We start from the raw sequence: 15,097 nt of genomic DNA, 5'->3' as shown, positions 1-15,097 counted from the left end.
ACTTTGTGACCCGACCTTAAAAAAGACCCCAACAACTGGCCCTCAGTGCTCCCACAGGCGTCTCTCCTCTGTGTGGCCCGCTGTTGTCTATGGCAGTGTACCCTAATAAACTCCTTTCTATTCTTATACTTAAGCTCTGGTAAATTCTTTTACTGAACCTGTGTGTCACCATGTCACAGGCGGCCCTGTTGTGCCCACAACAGTGACCTCACTTGCTCATTCAATGAAATATTTATTGAGCACCTACTTTGTGCCAGGCACTCTGTGGGCCTGCTGCAGGGCCTTTGGGGAGGGAGAGAGGCTGTGTCTCAAAATGTCCGTTATAGTCTGAGAGAGGGGGAATTTTGTCCCAGACCCCACTGGGAAACATTTGTATCTGGGGACCTGCGTTGTCAAGGGTATTGCCATGTCCCTCTCTGCCGGGCTCTTGAACAGAGGTGGAGGCATTTGGGAAGGGTAAATAATTGAGGGGCTGCTCGATCTCCTGAAATCCCCCCTCAGGAGGGCTCTCTGCCTCTGGTTGTGTGAGCCACCCTCCCCTCACCGCCCCCCAGCCCCCGCCAGGGGGCAGCAAGGTAGACGGAAGCTGGGCTGGATACAAAAAAGGAGAAAAGTCCTTGCAGCCCTGATGCTGCATTTCCCAACTGAAGCTGAGAGCACCCCACGATCATCCCGTGACCATCCGTTCATAGTAGCTATGACTGATTGGGATGTGCCAGGCTCAGTCTTCACAGGAGCCTCACAAAGCAGATGTGATTGCCCCTGGAAATTACGAACCCCATCATCAGAGGCTCAGACAAGTCCTGTGGCTCCTTCCTTTCTCAGCCAGAGCTCGAATTCAAATCTAAAGTTCTTTGTGCTCAGCTCTTCTGCCTGTTGTGTTTGCAAAAATTACTTTTATTTACACTATCTCACTGATATCCATCGTGGTCCCTCCTCTTCCTGACCCTGGCCTGAGGAATGCTGAGGCAGCAGGAATAATACGCTCCCCCTGGGAATTTGTGGAGGTGCAGCCACTGTCTATGCCTTTAAGCCAGCCTCCAAGGTGGCCGACTGACTAGGCCAGGGTAGGGCTGGTGTTGCCCCTGGAGGAGCGAGAAACTGTAACCCTGGGTGACAGGAAGGGAGGGAGAGGTCTCATGCTCCAGCCCTGAGTCATAGGCAGCCTGGGTGTGGAGGGCAAGATACTAGGCTGTAGGCACATTGACCCGAAGTTCCACCACATTCCCCTCACCCAGAGCTGTGAGCAGGCCGCTTCCCCTACCTCCATAGTGATTCTATAGAGGTGGGCTGGCCCAAGCCTTGCCCAAGTGCCAGGGATCTTGCTTCTGTCCCCATCAGCCTCTGTTTACCTTTCTGTGGAGTGGGTTGTAGCTTTGGAGCTGCAGGCAAGGGAGACCTGAGGGTGAGGCTGGAGCCTAGGGTCTGGATTTTTGTGAATAGGGAAACAGTGGACTTCAACGGCAACAGGAAGGATTCCAGTTGCATGCCTCAAGGTGTCCTTTGCTCCCTGAGTCCTGAGTCCCAGGAATGCTTCTCTGAAATCTTACCTGTGTCCTCCAAGAAAGGGAGGACTCTTGCCCTGGGACAGGGCTCATGGGACAGGGGAAAGAGGCAGACAGAGGGTCATTGTGGGCTTGTATTGACTTATTTCCCTGACTGTGTCCTTCACCAGACTCGACTTGAGACAGGGATGGTTTTTTTTTTTTTTTTTCTTTTTCATTTGGGGTCCCTTTGGGGTGCCTGGCCCAGGCTTGGCCCACAGGGGCTGTTGAGTGACTTGCCATCTTCTACCCTGGCTCCACCCCCCCTGCCCCACACTTTCCTACCCCAAAGAGGACACAGTGGCAGTAGCTGCTGGATTCTCCTCAACCTTGGAGCCCTCCTCCACAGAGGGGAGGGAAGGAAATGACGGGGAGCAGCTAGTGGTGCCAGGCTTGGAGCCTGTATCATCTCGTTACTCCTCCCAGCATCTCTGTGCGATCATGGTTTTAGCCCCACTTGACAAATACAGAGACCGAGTTCCATAGTTACCTTGAGGACACTCAGTCCACCCTCTTTTTCATTATTCTGCTCCTGAATCCTTTGTAAGAGAATAGCTGACCACTGCCCCAGCCGCTAACCTGTCTAACTGAGAGCAAGGGGTGTCTGGGGGTGAGGTGGGAAAGAGCTCCTGATGGAAATGGACACCACCCCCATGTATGGGGTCCCCCCTCCTCCAAATGGCAGCTGGGAGGGGTCTTGTGGAACCCCAGGATGGGCTGTTGGCCCTGTACCCTAGTCTGGTCAGTGTGTTCTGCCCTCCTTCCCAAGGGACTTGACTCCAGGGTGGGGACCTGGCCCTTTGCTCGGGTAGAGGTGTCAATGTCTCTCCCTTTGTCTCCTCCAAGTCAGCCGGGGCAGCTCTGGAGGTCCCCAGTCCTAGGACAGTGTGTATTCCTGCCTATGTGTGTGTGTGAAAGTGGGTCATGGTCTGGATTCCAGAGAATGTTTTTCCTGGCAGGGCCCTGCGGGGGTAGGGGGAGGCGGGGGCCCAGGCAGGGGCATGTGCAGCTGAGCAGGCAGAGGCCAGCAGACTGGGTGGTGACAGGGCCGGGGCGCTCTGCCAGCACCTCCCAGGCACTGGGGGAGGGAGGGAGAGGGGCTTTCACTTAGGGGGCTGATGGGGGCAGGGACGACCCTGTTCTAGTTTTCCAAAGGTGGGTTGTATGCATGGGCGTTTGCATCGGGAGGAGTCTGGGCTGGGCTCTGGGATAGGCCCAGATTGGGGTGGGGGCCAGGCTTACACCAGCCATCCCTTTGCTGCCAGACTTCCCGCTGGCCTGCTTCCCAAAGAGTGGTTCTCCTGTCGCTTCATTTACTGTTCCACCACTGGAGTGTCCTTTGGGTCTCCTTGATAGGGAAAATACCCTGTTAGACGGTGATTACCCCCCAAATTATCTCACGGTCTCTGGTTGGAGTGGGTCAGAGTGAGGGAGGTGAAATCCCAACCTCTCAGCTTCCCTGTTTCTGTCCCCTTCTCCGAAGCATCATAGAAGCACCCCTTGGCTGGGAAACACGTTTTGAAAAGCACCACCTTGGGGGAATTTTTTGACAGGTGGCCAAGAATCAGGAGTGTGCCAGGCACTTCGGAAGTCTCCCTGGGCCCTTCCCTGGCTTCTGGCCTCTTTCTTTGAGAGATCAGGAGTGTCTCTCTTGACTGCTGGGAGATGGGGCAGGGACAAGCTGGCTGGGTCACCCCAGCAGCTCTCGATTTCCAGGTCCTGGAAGTTGGACTCCTGGTGGGTGCTGATCCCAGGGCCTCATCCTGGGCTGCTGGGGGCGGATTTCTCTCATTTGCATGGATTTGCCTGAGCATCAGTGTTTCTTAGGATGGGGTCACCTCTGCTGCATCCTGCAGTTCCCCTGCCCTCATGGTCTTCCACCCTGTTCCTATCCCTCAGCTGCCCTGGACTGGTCCTTGCTTGGTTCTGGGTCCCTGGGCTTTGCTGGAGTCTTCCCTGTCACTCATGCTCAGTCACACACATTGTAGCTGTGGTTGGGCACAGTAGAGCCCCATCTGCACCCCAGCACACGCACGTGCGCACACACACACACACCCTCCCGTGCAAGCTGCTGAGGTTCGTCCTTGCTGCGCCCAGCACCTGACATTCACTACTTAGAGGTGCCAGGTGCTGTGCTGAGGGCTTGGTAGGTCATTTCTTATTTAATCCTCAACGATCCCAAGAGGGATGTGTACTATGATTTGCATTCTATAGACACTGAAATGGCTCCAAGGTGTGGATCCTGACCAAAGCCACCCAGCTAGTCAGGGTGGGGCTTTGATGTCCACTACGGGGATGGGGGTCCACCCCCAAGCAGAGCTCTTTAGTGCATCAGAGGGAGACCAGCCCAAGGGTGGGAGAAGAGGGAGGGAAGGGTAGGAAGAGTGTGGGTGTGGTGACTAGAGCCTGGGTACCCACCCCTACTGTGGGTGAGGGTCCCTCAGGTTGGGGAGGCATCAGGGCCTGTGTGTTGCTCAGGCCGAGGCGTGTCTCAAGGCCCTGGTGTAGGGTATGAGGGCCTGGGTGTGTAGAGGCTGGGCTGTCCTCTTCTCTAGGCCTTGTCAAGGCCAAGGAGCTACCCAGCACGTTCAGCAGCGGCTTCTTAGCAACCCTGGCGCAGCTTTGCATAAGCAATGAGGCTTCTCCTGCTCAGGCAGTGGAGTGGTCTAGGGTAGGGTGGAGCTGACCCTTCTCTGCCTTCTCCCCCTCCTGACAGCTCCACTGGCTGACTGGTGAGGGGTGGGACCAGGGAGGGCAGTGTCCCCAGCTGCCAGAGCCTGTGACCTGAGATGTCCCCGGGGGCATGTCTGTGCTCCAGTCTCAAGGGTGGAGCGCTCCTTCCTAGGGCCTGAGCCCCGCTCCTGACTCCTAGAGTCTGATGGGTGTTCTCTGCCTCTGTCCCCAGTTCTGGCATAAAGCATGCTTCCATTGCGAAACCTGCAAGATGACACTCAACATGAAGAACTACAAGGGCTATGAGAAGAAGCCCTACTGCAACGCGTGAGTCCTGCCTCAGGCGGGGGCTGGGGGCGCCTGGGCTGCCTCCCCGTCCTTCCCTCCATTCTGATACCCCCTCCAGGTGACCTGGCCCCATTTGATTCCCATTTTACAGAGAAGGCAACTGAGGCTTGAGGAGGGGAAGGGACTTTCCCAAGAGGCTAGTGGGAGGCTACTTCAAACCCAGGAGAGCAAGCTTGTTCTTTCCACTGCTCCCTGCTGTGAAGGAGGGTTCCAGCAAGGTCTTTCAGGAAAAAGTGGCCTCCCCTGTTTCCGCTCAGTTGTGTTCTCTGCTTGGCCTCCCGCATTTCTCTCTCCATAACAGCAGCTGCCTCCTCTCACCTGCCCAGTTGCAGAGGCTCTGGGCACTAGGCCTGGGGGCTCCTGGCTGCAGCCCTTTCTCATCATTTCTTGACAAGTGGGGGCAACGTGAAGGCATGATAGCTTTCTTCCCTGTCTGGTGAGGGGACTGCCAAGACCCGGTGTCTTTTCCAGTGGAACTGGTTTGGGATCTGTTCCTTCCCTACTGGGACCTGCAGCCTGGTCCGCTGCGGGGAGGTAGATAGAGGTGGGGGTCCCCCATCCCAGAAGGATCCCTCCATCCCATCCCATGCATTTATAGAAAATGCAACACCTTCTGAATTCAGGTTGACCACATGTGGGTCACGACATACACAGGACCTCAGCCACCCTACTAGGTGGGAGCTTCAGAAGGTCAAGTCACTTGAAGTAGGTGGCAAGATCCGTATTTGAGAAACTTCAGGATCTGACTTTGAGTCCTTTTTTTTTTTTTTTAATATATATTCTCAGTCAGGAGGCTTTCTGCAGCTGAAGTTCACCTAGAAGAGGAACTCTGGGATTTGTCTAGAAGGGGATGGGACCGTAAATCTCCCTCGCTGTACTCCCCTCCCCTGCTAATACCACAGCCTCATCTCCTTGGAGGTTGGAGGATTCATCAGGCACTGATTGCCTAGGGGCTGCTCGATGCCCACCTGTGCCAGGTGCTTCGAAAACAGATTTCCACATTGCCGAGAAAATCTTAAGCTGGAGAAGCTCCCTGAATGTCCCTGAATGTCGTCTCTTCTGGGAAGTTTGCCTGGGGTGGAGGGAGGGTCATAGCTCTCTCCTGGCTCCTCCCTCAGCTGCCCCTTCTCTCTTAACTTCCACTCATCCTCTTTCCCCTACCAACCCCTCCCACCCCCCCAAGGGAAATGGGACATTCTTCAAATTCTTAAGAGCTCAGACAAGCCTTGATTCTCTGCCACTTCCTCCCTCTGTTGGGGAGTGGGGTGGGGTTCAGCAAAGCCAGAGGCCGGGGCAGTTAACCTCTTGACTGCTGGACCACTTCACGCTAGATTCTGGGCATCCAGGCTCCTTTGGGGGCCATTTTGGAGACTCCACCCATCCAGGCAGGAGTCTGGCTGAGCCTGGAACCCAGGGGGTAGTAGGGACTGAGGCTTCTTCACGGCTCTTCCTAAGACACCAGTAGCCTAGAAAGCAGCGAGCACTGGGAGTTGGAGAAAGAAATCTGAGGTTTGTCCTTGTTTTCTTGATGTTTTCTCAGCCTAGTGCCAAAGTCCCAGCTTACTTTTCTTGCCCTCTTCTGGGGAGACTGCAGCAGGTGGGGGTGGGGAACTCCAGCAGGGGTTGGGGGGCTTCCAGGGAAGGTGGAAGATGCTGTTTCCAACCCACCCAGTCTCTCTTCTGGCTTCCAGCCAGAGAAGCAGGTTGACCCCTCACCATTCCCTCGGACTTTCCAGCCCTAGCCTCTGCCATGCTGAGTTGACCTTTGACCCAGCTGGGAAGGACCCTGGATAAGGGGCTGAAGACTTGGGGGATTTGTGGCCCAGCTGTGTTTCATTCCAGCTGCGGTAGCACCTTGCCCAAGGCAGCCACACTCCCTCAGCCAGTGTCTGCTGAGTGGTTAGTCTGTGCCAGTGGGCCAGATATGGGGATTCCGGGATAACCCAGATGTGGGCCCGGCTTGCAAGGGGCGCCCTCTGAGCCTTGACTTTCCTGTGGTTAAAAGTCCCTACTCAGGGATGTTGGACCCTGGACCAAAAAGTTTTGAATCCCTGCTGTGTGCCAGGCGCTGTGCTGAGTGTTCACGCTCATCTCTTCCTGTTTTCTTCCTGCCTTTGGCTCCATCCCCCAGTAACATTCAGGTTTTTGAATCCTGGGGTTTCCAGGGTAGAGCTTTGCCCCAATTCCCAGCCTGGTCTTGCTTTGTGAAGCTCAGGCCTGGCTTTTCAACACCTGCCGCTCAAGACCCACAGGGGCAGGTGATCGCTTCTGGCCCTTTGCCCAGGAGTTGAGCCCACCCAGTGAGTGAGTGCACGAGTTTGGTGTGCAGGAGGCTTCTACACTCTGTCTATTTCTGGCTTGTCCCTGAGCTGGGATCTCGCAGTGGGGCAGGCACGAGAGAAGGAAGCTGTCTGTCTCTCCCTGGTGGCTTCTCAGGACTGCGATTTAAGTTCTGAAAAGTGACTGTAAGCAGCAAAAAGGCCTCTTCTATTTCTCTCCTTGCACCAGACTTGTTTGGGGTGAGGTGGGGGAGAGAACACAGGCCAGAGCCCACAGCCGGCCTCCTGGGTGGTAGTGGGCCCCCAAGGACATGCATTTGTGCACGTGCCTGTGCGTATCCAGACACACACATGCCGCAGGCTGTGGGACCAGGGAAGAATGCCTAGGGGTTGAACTGAATAGACAGTGTTTGTGTCCATGCTTCTCAGACCATGGCCACTGAGCATTGCTACAACAAGGTAGAGGTGAATATGCCTGCTTTTGCACAGTAGCCAATGATGGATTAACCACTGTTAATCAAATTTTTTTCTTGAAGCTTCTAGGTAGGTGGGGTGAGCCAGTTCCCTTGGTTAGAGGAATATGTATGCTCTTTGTGATTTGTTTTGTAAATTACATTTTCCAAAAGTGGGGCCGACCTGTCCACACATACAAACTGTCTCCTTTGTCTCCATGCAAATAGTTGAGGAGCCTGGAGGTCACAGCAGGGTTGAGGGTGAGGAGGAATGTTCCTTCCCCCTTGGGGGCCATGAAGCAATGGAGGCTGCAGGCCCGAGACAGAGTTGCAGCCAGGGGACCCAGCTTTTGGGGTGTCAAGTGAGGAACAGACATGGGCTGGAAAAGAAAGAGGGGAGACTCAGTTGTACCTCGCCCCTCTCTACTGGCTGCAGATATTTGAGTTCTGTCCTTCGCTTGTCTTGAACTGTGGGCTGAGGAGCTGAGGAGGGTGGAGGTGTCCCTGGTTCTGCTCCTTCCCCTAAGCCTCAAAGAGTGGGGTGGGGCCTGCACTGGTGGGGCTGGGTGCTCGGAGTGTCTCTATCCTAGCAAACTGTCTTGAATCCAGCTGCTCTTTGGGGGTGGGGCGGTGGTGGGCAGATCCAGGACTGGGGTCTGGGGCTTTTCTGCCTCTTCAGAGTTCTCTGCCCCTGACTGGGAAAAACGGGATCAGATCTCTTGGGGAGCTGGAGGTAGCACCAGGAGAGAGAGTGGGAGGGGTGTGTGTGGTGTGTTTGGGATGGAGGAGTTCAAAGGGGCATCCACAGTGACCAGTGTGGCCTCTAGGAAGCCCCTACCTCACTCTCACCCCCCTAATCCTTACACTCAAATGTCAGGGCCTCAAGGAACCTCAAGGATCACTTTGCTTCCTAACACCCCATTTCATAGATGAGGAAACTGAGGCCCAGTGTTCCCATGCCTTACAAACTTGGCAGGATCATTTCTCTTTATGTAGTGCCATTGGCTTTGATTTTTCATTTTGTCTATGATCCCTGAGGGCTGGTAGGTCCTTCTTCATGTCTAGCTTTGATCTTTTGGGCTGCTCATTTTTTTCCTCTGGTCAAACAATGCCTCTTTGTTGCTTCCTGTTTCCATCATTTCAGCCCTTTAGGCCTGGGGAACTGGTGAGAAACTGGGTTAGAATGGATCCCCCCCCACCGCTTGCCCATGGGCAGTGCTCCCAGCAGGGGAATCAGTAGCTCCTTCCAGAGGCAGGATGTAGGGGCTGTGGGGTTTTTTTCCCCCTTTTGGTAAAACCAAAGGCTCCTTGTTGCTTTTGTTGATGTATTTTTGTTCCTCCTTGAACAAAAAGCTGTGGTTTTTGAAGGGGTCTAAGGCTGGAAGCAGCAAGGTTGCCTGTAGAAGGGGGAGCTAGGCTTCCTGGATATCTGGTCTGTTCTTGTTCTGCTTCTGAAATGCAGCAAGTGGTAGGGCTGGGAGTGGGGCTTTGCCCTGCAAGCTGTCCCTGTCACCAGGAAGCCCCAGCAGGAGCCTTGCAGCTTCTCAGCATCCTTCCTGTCCTCATCGTCCCTCCAAGCAGGAAGGTGATGCAGAGGTCCTCAGGGATAATCCTGAGGGGCAGAGGCACCCCTTCTCCTGCACCCCCATTGGTCATTGTCTGGACTCTTGAGATCCTGCTTTAGACATGTTTTAAGGAGTAGGCGGCTGCTGACTGGGAGTGGCTGACAGACCCCAGAGGAGTCTCTCATAATAGCCAAGCTTGGAAACCGGTTGTGTTTGAAAGGGGAAGTACTTTGTTCTCCATACACCCAAGCAAGCAAATCTTTGTCTTGAGTAGGGAGTGAGCTGGGGTCCACTTGAGAGAGGGATGTCAGCCTGCCCTTACGGGCATTTGTGGTGTGGGGGAGAGTGCATTGGGTCAGGTCTCTCTGTCCTTGACACTCAGCCTCAGTTTCTTTATCTGTAAAACGGGCACAGTGACATTGCCTGCCTTTTCTAGCCCACAGCCTTGCGGCAGGTTTCAAGAGAGAATGTGCGCAGGATACAATATATCAAGAAGTTGCTTTGTGTGCCTCTAAGTTCTCCTAGAAGCCTAGGCTACTGCAGACAGCTGCCTGATGGCCCTGTCCGTCCCTGTGCTTGCCCTAATGGATGCTGGTTCCCGTCCCCTGCCCCCCCAGGCTTCCTGTCCTCGTGGGCTCTCCATGCCTGTCTCTTCCTCAGAGCAGCTGATGCTGCTGTGGAGGGCGGGGAGGGGCATCCGCAGAGGGCCCACCGCTTGGAATGACTAACAAGGGGCCGGGTGCAGACTGGCCCACAGAAGGGACAAAGAACAGCTGTGCTCTGGACCCAGCTTCAGGCCAGAGCTGGGACGCCCAGTTCTCCCCACCCTGGCCCCTCGTTCCTTCACCATGGCCCAGTCTGTTGGTGGGGCTGGCTGGGACAGAGGGTCCCCCTCTTCTGTCTTAGCGCCTACATTGGGATACACAGGCATCCATTCATCTTGACTGGGATCTGAGGGTAATGGGTGGGGGAGCTTCAACCTGAGGATAGAGAAGAGGGGGAAAGGTAGAATTCCCAGCAGTTGTTTCTGGAAGGAGGTCAAATCCTGGAGCCCTCTTGGAAGGCAGTCATGTTGGTGGGAGAGGGACACAGCACCGGTCTTCTTGTGTCCTGCCTTCTATAAGCAAACCTGGGGCACCCGTCTTCCTCCCCGAAATTGTCTACAAGGATCCTGCAGACACAGTCTTCTGGTTTTGCCCTCATGGGCTCCTCTGCAGTTGAGGACACCCGTGCTGTCTGTCTCTTCCCCCACCCCCACAGTCTCTGTCTGCCCGCTCTCGCCCTGCTGCTCTCCTGCCTGGAGCTGAGGATGAGGTTGCCATGGGAACCCAAAGCGCAGTGAGCAGGGGAAGGGAAAGGCAGAGTTGTCTTGCCAGGGCTGGGGGCAGTGGGGAGGGGACAGGGTTGACCCAGCAGGAGGAATATAGCTGGTGCTCATGTCTGCCTGCCTTCCTCTGGCCTGGGGTCGGGGTTTAGGGGGCAGAGGTAAGAGACTGGAGGCTCTGGAGCCCCTCTTTAATCTGTTTTAATCTGATACAGGCTTAAAATCCCCCTCCTCCTCCCACCAGATTAAGCTGAGTCAACATCTAGGCTGGGCCCCCTTTCCCTTCTGATGGAATTAGTGTTCTGGCGGTGGGGGGCTGAGATCTGGGGGTCATGATGGCTCCAAAGAGAGGATGAAATACCTGCCAACCCCATCCAGAGGCACCCGCTGCCCGTTGGGCGTGCTCCTGAGACCCTCCTGAGACCCTCCTGGTGGAGTGTAGGAGCTGTGTGAATGTGGACCTGCTGGCCGCGGTGTCTGGGAGACATGCGTCGCTGTAGAAGACCTGTGTATATATTCGTGTGTGAGGAATCACACTGAGTGTGCGGGAGCCTTGGAATTGTGGTGTGGGGGCGCGTCAGGTGCGCATGTCTGGCTGACCTTGGGCTGCTGGAGCTGGCACTCCGTTTTAACCCTGTACGTTCAGGCAAATAGGAAACCCTGCGTGTGCAGGCTGGCTCCCGTGTGCATGTGTTTGCTGAGCCTGGCAGGCACACTTCCCCACCAAATGCTAACCAGTGCAATCTTCTCAGAACTGACCCTTCAGGTTCTGGGCCAGAGCTTCCCTGAAGGTCTCCTCTGTCGCTCTGCTTCAGGACCTAACCTCCCTTTTGTGCCACATGAATCTCTATTTACAGATGCTCACCACACTCCCCTACCCCCCAACCCTTGTTGCCTTCATAATGTCTCTGATTTGGTGAGAGTCACCCCCCAAGCCCTGCCTCCTAGGACCTCAGGGCCAGCCAGTTCTGCTAGAGATCTTACTTAGATCCCTCCTGCTGTTCTCTTTCTAGTCTCCAGGAACAGACTCCCGGTTGGTCCTCCGTTTCCCTGGAACTGCTCAGGACTTTTGAATGCAGCTCCTCAGCAGTGGGTGGAGCTGGACCAAGCCTGGGGACTGGACCCACAGCCTAGGCCCCACATTCATCCATGGGCCATTTCTATTGCCAGCTGCAGGCACCTGTGTTTGCTTTTGCGTCTCTGCTCTTCCCCCTCCTCTGCTCGGGGAGCCGTGGGCCTGGCTGCTCTGGGAGGTAGGACGCAGTTGGGGCAGTGGAGGCTTGGAGCACAGCTGGAATCCCCTTGCTGTGATTCTAGTTCCAAGATAGTGGCACCAGCCCAGAGGGTAAAAAGATTTGCCAGAGTCACCCTGTGAGATAGTGGCAGAGCCAGCGTCCTGCACTGTGCTCTTTATAGTCACATCCCCCTTGGTTGACTTTTCCAGACCTCAAGTCCTACCCTTGACAGCGGGAAGTTTTGTGGGATTATTGACAGTTCTGGCTCAGGGCAGGGCAGGCAGCTGGAAAACATGCCAGGCTTGGTGAAGCACACAGAGGGGGGAGGGTGGCTGGAAGTAGGCAATCTGTCTCTTACCTGGGGACAGCCTGTGAGTCAGGCATCTGCCAGCAGTCACAGCTGTGGTGAGGTGTGGTCACCCAGCGCTAAAAATGGCCAGACCTTGGCCGCTGCCCAGAGAAGCCACCCACCAGTCCCTGAAATTGTTGGGGCCCATGTGGGCCCCCGGCCATTTTTTGTACCATCACCTACACACAAACCACAGTGCCTCAGGGCTGACTCTCCTTTAGCTGGTTTGCTGGGAGACTTTGTGTTGACCCAGTGGGATGTAGGAGACCCGAGTTCTAGTCCTGGCCCAACTAGTAGGACATTTGTTTATTCAACAAAATTTTTTTTTGTGGTGGAGGTACTGGAGATTGAACCCGGACCTCGCACATGCTAAGCATGCACTCTACCACTGAGCTATACCCTTCCCTCTCATTCAACAAATTTATTGAATTAAACACCAGGTACTATTTTGGGAGCTTAGGATCAATCAATGAGCAAGAGACCAAGAACCCCCTCACCTCATAGAGAAACGGAGAGAGAAAACAATAAACCGATGCAATAAATAATTATGAAGTCAGCTAAGTGCTAAGTGCCTGGCGCCAGCACACCGCTTCCTCCTCTGGGAAATGAGGGGGTTGGACCGGATGGTCCTGGAGGTCCCCGCAGGCTTGGCTCTGACAGTTGCCCTGGCTCCTGCTACCGCCAAGCCAGCCCTCTTTTTGGGGGACAGACTATGGTCTGTCCTGTGTCTGAGACTGGAAGGTTTGATGCAGGGTGCTGGGTCCTGGGAGATTGTTTGGGTACAAATCTGGATGTTACCCTTTATTGGCCCTGTGCCTTGGCCACATTTTTTAACCTTTCCAAGCCGCTGTTCTCCCATCTGTCAAAGGGGAACAATAGGGCGGTTGTGAGAATTTGATGAACTAAGGCATGGGCACCCAGGGCAAACGGCGACAGTGGTTACAGTATTGTTATCTGTCACCCGTAGGTGACCTCTTTTCTGGCCTCAAGCTGACCTCCCACCTACCTTCCAGTTAAGCTGGACCATGTTAGCCCTTTGAAACACCACTCTGGATGTGTGCATTTTTTTCTCTCACTGCCTTTTCCAGGAAGCCTCCCTGGATATGCATGTCACTTTCCTCTTGACTTCTGTCTCTGTATTCCTCCTGCCCTTCCTCTGCTTGATTGGTCTCTCTTTTTTTTAATTTGAAGTGTAGTTGATTTATAATGTTGTGTTAGTTTCAGGTAGCCAGCAAAATGATTCAGTTACACATATATTTTTTTCAGATTTTTTTCCCATTATAGGATATTACAAGATACTGAATGTTGGTCTCCATCTCTGGTATCAGCTGAAAGCTTTGTCCTGACCCCGTGGGCATCTTCTCCCCAGTCTGGCTAGGCCCTCCTGGGTACCTGACCTCCTTGACCCTGTGCAGTAGACATGGATTATCCCCAAACAAGAGTGATCTGACCCCCTTAGAGAGTGTCCTCCTGGCCTCCCTTTGGAGTTCCTGGTGGCTAGCCCGCCACTCAGGCCTGATGTGTCTTCCCAGTTTAGTCCAGGCTGAGTCTGAGAAACGCTTGCTTCCCCTTGTCTATAGGCGGTGGGCACTCTGGTCCTAATGCTGGGGCAGAGACCATCCAAGGATAAGAGGATAAAAAGCCCAGGGGTTCCCACCCTTTCACCCACAGTGACCCCCTACTCTTTTTTTCTGTGCTGCAGACACTACCCCAAGCAGTCTTTCACCATGGTGGCTGACACCCCGGAAAACCTCCGCCTCAAGCAACAGAGTGAGCTCCAGAGTCAGGTGAGGGGGCAGGGCTGGCACTGGGGCCTGGCCTGTGTGGGAGGGGTACCCTGGATTTGGTAACCCCTGGATTTGGCAAGGGCTCCTTCCCTCTGGTTACTCAGCAAGGTCAAGGTGCTGAAATCCTAGCACCTGCCTAGTCTCCCCAACCCAGCTCCCACCCCGTGTGACTTCAGATTTCCTGACTTCATCAGAGGTATGGGTGAGGTAGGCAGGTATTCCACCATCACCCCCCTGCCCCGCTTCCTACCTAAAATAGGGCCCCTAAAGCCCACCTCCTCCAGGAAGCTGGTCTCCTCTCCCTCCTCTCTACTCACACCCACCCTTAAAGGAGGGCACTCGCCTCTCCAGGCTCAAGCTAGTCCGAGTTTATATGGTCTACCCTCTACTCCGAGGGCAGGCTGAGAAGAGGGCCTGGCTCCGGGGGTCTTGTCCTGCCTGTGTCTCCTTGGGCCTGATTTTCCTGAGCGCCTGCCAGGTGGGGAGCAGTGCACACCACTGCCGCAGGGGAGGAGACAGGATTCCTGCCCCAGGGAGAACTCTGGGGACACTGGGGGGTAAGCAAAAGGTCTGGAGTTTTTAGACTAGAACGACTGATCCTGCCTGGGGCTCTGAGAGGGCTTCTGGGACAAGCCTGGCCTGGACTGTTGGTGGCGGGGTAGGTAGGGGTTTAGCAAAGACTCCTTGGGGAACTTAACTAGGTAGCCAGGGTGCCCAGGGCCGGGAAAACGTCTTGGAGGATACACCTGGGCCTCAGAGGGGGATCTCTCCTGATCCCTCCAGAGTGGGCGTCTGCTGCCTGATCTTGTTGTGACTTCTCTGGGTCCCTGTCTCCCAGGGGGTCACATGAGGGAGGAGCAGCCCTGGGTCATCTAGGGCTTTCCATGTATTCTCTCACTTAATCCTCCCAGCAACCCTGTGAGGAAGGTGCTGATTTTCCCACTGTATGGATGAGGAAACTGAGGCTCAGGGATGGTAAGGGACTTGCTAAGATCACACAGGTAGCAGCAGAGGTAATCATCATAGTAATAGCTGACATATGGAGTGCTCAATGCCCTGGCGCCTCCAGTCCTCCCGGCAGCTCTGTGCAGCCCTGGGCAGGATCGGTCTCACTTTACGGAAGAGGAAATAAATGCTGATGGCTGAGTGCCGGTTTGTCTAACTCTGAGACTTGTGTTCTTTCCAGTTTTCCACCCAGCTCCCTCAGGAGAACTATCTGTAGCGTAACAATAAACACCAGACTTCCTTACGCTGGTGAGAACTTTTGTAGCTTAGCAAGCACTTCAGTTACTTTTTAGTTATTTCGTCTCATTTATCCTTGACCTGATTCCAGTGGTCAGACGAGGGAACCAAGGTGCTAGAGGCACCCTACTTTGCCTGTTGACACACACCCGGAGTGAGGTTTCAGGATCTGCTGTATTTTTCATTCCTGAGTACAGTGACCTTGACCTCTCCCATGTGTCCCATGGTGATGGGGAGTGAGCTGGGGAAGCAGCAGCTCCCATCTGCCAGCCCAGACCCCACCCCGCTGTGGTATGAAA

The 15,097-nt window shown here is 54.7% G+C and overlaps 1 protein-coding gene across 1 annotated transcript in view; it reads left to right on the top strand.

Moving 5' to 3' along the window:
* Positions 1 to 15,097, top strand: part of LASP1 (LIM and SH3 protein 1) — a 39,189-nt gene that overhangs the window by 3,140 nt on the left and 20,952 nt on the right. Inside the window, exons 2-3 of the mRNA XM_010960494.3 lie at positions 4,450 to 4,544; positions 13,472 to 13,556. Coding sequence (XP_010958796.1) covers positions 4,450 to 4,544; positions 13,472 to 13,556 — 180 coding nt within the window. The remainder of the gene's footprint in view (positions 1 to 4,449; positions 4,545 to 13,471; positions 13,557 to 15,097) is intronic.

Source organism: Camelus bactrianus, chromosome 16 (genome assembly GCF_048773025.1).
Source record: "Camelus bactrianus isolate YW-2024 breed Bactrian camel chromosome 16, ASM4877302v1, whole genome shotgun sequence".
In the NCBI taxonomy this organism is placed as follows: domain Eukaryota; kingdom Metazoa; phylum Chordata; class Mammalia; order Artiodactyla; family Camelidae; genus Camelus; species Camelus bactrianus.
Note: the sequence above shows the minus strand (reverse complement) of the source record. Positions and strands in the feature narration are given on the sequence as shown.